General features: G+C 42.4%; 1 protein-coding gene across 1 annotated transcript in view; it reads left to right on the top strand.

Annotated features, from left to right (window-relative positions):
* Positions 1 to 2,173: 2,173 nt before the first annotated feature.
* maml3 (mastermind-like transcriptional coactivator 3) overlaps positions 2,174 to 6,000 on the top strand; it is a 116,748-nt gene continuing 112,921 nt past the window's right edge. The window contains exon 1 of the mRNA XM_015030383.1: positions 2,174 to 3,441. Coding sequence (XP_014885869.1) covers positions 3,055 to 3,441 — 387 coding nt within the window. The 5' untranslated portion in view covers positions 2,174 to 3,054. The remainder of the gene's footprint in view (positions 3,442 to 6,000) is intronic.

Raw genomic sequence — 6,000 nt, 5'->3', positions numbered from 1 at the left:
TTGAATTGTTGTGGTGGTATGTGGTAGAACGAAGACATATGTAGGTTGTTTGTCCTCACAGGAACCGTCTGGGATTCAATACTCAAAGTTGGGTCTTCTTCCCAACTCTTGCTGCCCATTTCCTGTCTGATCACTGTAAATAAAAGCCACTTGTGCCAGAATAAAGCTCAAGAATTATTTTTTTTTTTAGTTTTTGTCATCTTAAAATCCTCAAACATTTCTTTAGATTTAAGATGTTTTAATTTTTTTTTAATTTCTTGTTAATCAAAGTGTTGAACCATAAGTAATCATAACGCTAATGTTGCCTTAAGAAATGGTTTCTCATGCTGATGTAAATTTTGTGATCTTCATCCATTCACAGAAACAAAGACCAACATCTTTGAAACTCTCATAACTTTCCGTCACTCGCCAAAAGAGTTGCAAGAGCTTTCTAATGTAAACTAGTTTGTCCCACTGTAACTTTTATTTCGACTGGTGTTATTGTGCAGAATGAGTCCATTGTATCTTCAGACAACAACCTGATGGACAGGAGCACATCTTCAACACACTCCTCTGATTGTGGGATTTCAGGAAGCACACTCACACATTACCGCTCAAATACACATCCAAACAATTAAGCACAGAAACTGACTGACGTAGCTGCTCTCTCCAGGACGGTCATTACCAGTCAATATAAATGAAGACGATAATTTTCCTACTAAAACCATTCCAGCTGTGGTTCAAGAGCCACATCAATATTTCGCTGTATAGATGAGAAAACTTTTCTTAAAATATCTCGCTATTCATTTTTCTGTTTTAAAGACATCTACATTCTCAGAAGCTGACTCAATATTGATGGAGATTTGTCATTGAAATGATGCATTTCATGCACTCTGCAGCTATTATTTTTTGAACTTTGTAACTATGGAAAGAGCTAAAAATAAAAATCCCAATAGAAAGCATCGTCTCTGTCTAGTTGATGACCAAATTGATAAAAGGGTCAGATAGAATTTACGAATAATGAAATTGTACAAGTAATAGCAAAAGAAGGCAAAAATAGAGTTATTAGCATCCATCTGCAAGCATTCAAGTGGTATTTTTGTTTGTTCTGCAGGAACATTTTTTTTGTCAAATTGAGTTTTGAAAGGTTTTCCTCAGAAAGAAACATAAAATGTTCTTCTGTTTCAAGAATGTGCTCAGAGTCAGATCTCTGCCAGAGGAACCAGAATAAATACAAGCAGATAAGTTTGTAAATTAAAATGTAGCTTCCTAAAGAAAGTCCAAACAAATGCAGCAACTCCTGCCTGTCATCTCTGTATCCACAGTTACTTAAAATGTAACCTGGGTGTGATGTATTTTCCTGATATATTGTGCTTTATGAGTTATGACATTGTTTCATGTTTTTATTTAGCAAAATTCCGTCAAGTATGTTTTCTCAAAATGAAGCTTTGTGTTTTGTTTTTCTGATTATATTCAAATTATCTGGGATTTATATTGCTTTGGTATATATATTTATATTTGTTATTATATTTATTTTGTGTTATGCAAAACAGTTTGACTTTTTATGTGATTAATTTATTGATAATCTTTAGTTTCATTATTACCGCTGTGCGTCTATGTATTGTATATCTGTATTTTGCATCTATTTAAGTGAAATATTATTATTCTAACAATATAATTTATTTATTCATATGAAAGTCTTATTAAGATTCAAATGTAAAGACAAAATAGAGGTATCTTTATCACTATTTAATAATAATAATAATAATAATAATAATAATAATAATAATAATAATAATAATAATACCTACTATGCTTTTCTTTATTTTTTATATTTTGCTAAAAATCTGAGTTGAAAAACAGAAAGAAACTCGCAAATTTCTTCCGGGATATATTTTTTCTTTTCAGTATTTTTTAAACAACCTTGAGGTTTTTCAGATCAATTTTATCGGGATTTTTGTTTTTCTTTTTGCTTTGCCACTGTGAAAATGTAATATTTAAAACATATATTTTCCTTTATACTGAAAAAGTAATCTAACGGGCATTAAAATCTGAGGGAAAAATGTATCTATTTATTTATATAAATCGTTTTTCCATGTTGTAATTTCCTATTTTTTAAAACAATTGTCTGCTCTTTCATTGTGCGCGTATTTTCCCAGTTTGCTGTGCGTTGAGCTCTCCGGTCCTGCTATAAACAGAAACGGTGGTAGGTGGGACCGAAGCCCGGTCCTTCAGGAGGTTCTCCCCCTTTACTCTACTCCGGGTTTTCGGGGTGCCCATCAGCGCGGCTTCTCGCAGCCGCTCGCTGGTTTTTACTCAACTCTATATCACTCTGCTGGCATGGTGAAGAAGCGGACCTGATTTGATGGTGGCAGCCTGGAGCCACTGACTGCAGACTTCCGCCCCTGGTTCTCATATCCGCGTTTTGCGCCGTCTGTTAAACTCTAGTTGCCTCACAAACGGACTACCGAGGGCGCTTGTGCTCTTTTACTAACTCGGCACCATATTATTCACCGGGATTTCTTTCGAACCAGGAACATATGAGATGCAAGTTCACTGGGAAACTCCGGAGCCTGTTCGGTTTAGGCAGCAAAACTTTTTCTCCAAGGACAACAGTGTAGAGCAGCGACAGGACCATTGCTGCCGCCGCCGCCGCCGCGGCTCCTCTGCGGGACGGTCTGTGTACATATGACCGGAGACTAACCTTTATACTGTCGCTTTATCGCTTTTACCCCCGGAGTTGGTGTTATTGTTTTTGTTAGCAGCGTGGCAGCAGCTGTATTGCTTAATGCAGTTATGAGCTTGTTTTACGTTTCACTCAGGTTGAGTGGTATTTGTGTTTGTTTAGAGCCGGAGACTCGGTCGGTCGCGACTCCTCCGTGGCTCGCAGCCCTTTAAACCCTCGCGGTGTTCGGCCGCTTCGGCGGCTGCTTGTCGCTCGCACCCTCCGGAAGACACGCGCAGACCGGGAGGACACAGAGAGGTGGAGGTGGCCGGAGGACTCAAGAGGAGGTGGCGGAGGAGAGCCTGACTGGGAGAAAAGTTCCTCCAAAATAGCAGCCCCTCGGCGCGGTGATGGGGGACTTCGCCTCCCCCGCTGTCGGACCCAACGGCAGTATCTGCATCAACAACAGCATGAACCCGGCCAGCGGCAGCGTGGTGCCCGCCGGAGCGGTGGGCATACCTAAGCACAGCACGGTAGTGGAGAGGCTGAGGCAGCGGATAGAGGGCTGCCGGAGACACCACACAATCTGCGAGAACAGGTACCAGCAAGCGCACTCCGAGCAGCTGGAGCTGGAGCGCAGGGATACCGTCAGCCTGTACCAGCGGAGCCTGGAGCAGAGGGCCAAGAAGTCGGTCGGCGGTGGAGGCAGCAAGCAGCCCCAAATCAAGCAGCAGCAGCAGCAGCAGGACCCGGACTCTGCGTCCTCCACGGAGCAGAGGAACAACACGCTCATAGCGGTAAGGACTTCAGCGTGCAGTGCAACTCTGTTAAATACTGCACTCGCTGTTTAATTTACTCTGCATCTCTTTGCCCTTTTAGAATCCCCATTAACAATCTGCAACGCTGCAACCTTTTTCATGAGTGTAAACTTGTTGACATGCTCACTGAGCGAAGAGAATTGCTCCCTAAACGCACAGTTTACTTTTTAAAACAGAGCTGCATCAGTTTACACAGCAGCAACATCAGCTCCTTCTCGTTGGGAGATGACAGCTGATTAGTGGAAAGGCAGCCTGAAAGTTTTGGAAAGAGGTTCTGATTTTTCTTTTTCTTTTCTTTTCTGTTTTTTTTTTTACAGCTCAGAAACTTGTTAGCGTCTGGAGGAGGGGGTTGACAATTTGCATGAGAAGAGAACTTCTCCTTTTCTGGTTGTTTGTTATGGGGTGGAAGTTGCTCTGCAAGACAGGCCAGCTGCAGGAGGGTTGCAACATTGTTTCCTTGCTCTGAAGCAGCAGCAGTAGTTTACTCCAGCCAGTACTCTCTAACCTTTGTAACATTCTCTCAAAAAATCAAGTTTCCACAGAGTTGCGAGCACTAAATTGCAGCCACCTGTTTGCATCCAAGCTCTGTCACTAACTCTTTTCTTTCAGCATATATCCAATCTTTAGTAAAAATATTTTTAGGGTTGTTTTTTTTTTTTGTTTTTTTGTAACTGGAAAAACTTTAGGTTATTTCAGAACATTGGGTTTTTGTCTGTAGGAAACAAACGCAGCAGGTCCAATACATTCACGGTGCTACAGTGGCTTCCTGTTGGTAGGGGGCAGTGGTAACATATGGAGGATGGTTGACTCTGTTTTGGCTCACTGTTTGCTGTTGATCAGATCTTTAAGTGATCAGATTTTATTGCCGTGTGTTTGATGGCAGCAGGTTGCATGAAAGACGCACACTGTGCAGCATTCCCTGTTCACATCACATCCCCTGTGGGCAAGCTCCAGTTTCCTTTTAGAAAAAACACCAAAGGATACACGTTGGGAATGTCAACATTGTCATCCCTTTTGTTGCTGCAATGAGCCCAGTTCCTCCCCTTTTGAAATGCTAAATCAGAGCGTCTTTAATTTTCTGCGCCTGCCTTGGTCGGGTTATTTAAGAACTGAGCAGGCAAGACCAGTCTCAGCTTGAGAGCACGGCTGTGATTTTTCTTTCCTTTTCTTTTCTTTTTTCTCCCCCCCCCCCCCCCTAAAAGGGCAGGATCTCCCAGCGGCCCTTGTGGACATTATACCGATCCGCCCATTAGATGGCCGGCAACAAATGCTCAGAGAATGGAGGGATTACTGCTTAAAGACACAGCGCCGTCCGTTTTGCTCTGTCCCTTCTCTGCTCCTTTCCCAGTCTCTGATGGCGACAGCTTGTATGCAAACACAACAGTCAATAGCGGAGACACACAGTGCTGCCTGTTAGTACCTCCTCTTTTTTTTTTTTTTTTTAATGCTACATTGTGAGTTCTTGGCAGTGTGTGGGTTGTAACGGGGGGGTGAAACGGAGGGAGATGTCTGCAATCCCTCTTCCCGGTTTCCCTCTGAAGAACAGAGCTGCAGCTAGATGGCTGTATGTAGTCACTTCAGAGGCGAGCATTCTAGGAAAGCCAAGTGCGCTGTTGATATCACTACACAGACGTGCATATATAAAAATTCCCCGGAGGCTGGAATCTGGAGGGTCTTTGCCGCAGACAGGTTCTTTGAAGTGTGCAGCTTGTAAGAAGGTGTGTTTGAATGCAGCTTCACCTGCACCTAATGAGTGCAGCAGCAGGAGCGATCCAACTGTAGTTGGAGATGCAAAGTTCACAGCGTGAGACTAAAATTACATAAATCCACTGTTAGACTGTGAAATGCAAATAGTTTACTTGTTGTCAGCTGTACCGGTAGGATTGCTGCAGCGTGTGATCGGGAAAAGAAGTGCATGGAAATTAGTGTTAAAAACTTGTACTGGCAATATTCTCGAACAGTTGCCTAAACTTCTTGTTTCGCTCTGTGCGTCCCAGTACAATGTGCCATGGTCTAATGGTTCTCAGACACACCCACGAAAGGGCAAGCCTGTAATTATGGAAAGTGTGTGTGTTTGCGTTTTATAGACTAAGAATTAGTGAGGCTGGAGAAGACATATGGGAACCCTGTGTCTATTCCCGCCTCCCTTTTTGAGCAATGTAGCAGCTAGCTTAGTCTGTAGGTTAGAGGGACCTGGAAGGGAATATTCAAGGATGCGCTAGTCTCAGGTGTTGAGCTCAGACGCAGCCGTTTTCTTGACATGTGCATCGCTATAACCTGACTATAAGTGGCGGAAGGATTTCCCAATTTAAAGGATTAAAAGAAAAACAAGTGATTGGGCGAATTAACCCCCACATGGGTCAAAGTTATATACAGGTTTAAATAAGTGCATACACATCCTCAGGAAGTTGGACGATGCTTTTTATTGTAGGAAAATGAGCTTCCTGCAAAATCTGTGCAGCTAATTTAAACTGGATTTTCTGGCTTTTATGTACAGTCCACAATGTTGAGGCTGGAAACTTGTCTTTAGCCTGTTTT

Source organism: Poecilia latipinna, unplaced genomic scaffold, assembly GCF_001443285.1.
Source record: "Poecilia latipinna isolate Pla-1442-1.1 unplaced genomic scaffold, P_latipinna-1.0 Scaffold180, whole genome shotgun sequence".
Taxonomy (NCBI): domain Eukaryota; kingdom Metazoa; phylum Chordata; class Actinopteri; order Cyprinodontiformes; family Poeciliidae; genus Poecilia; species Poecilia latipinna.
The sequence above is the reverse complement of the archived record's forward strand: the minus strand, read 5'-3'. Positions and strand labels throughout refer to the sequence as shown.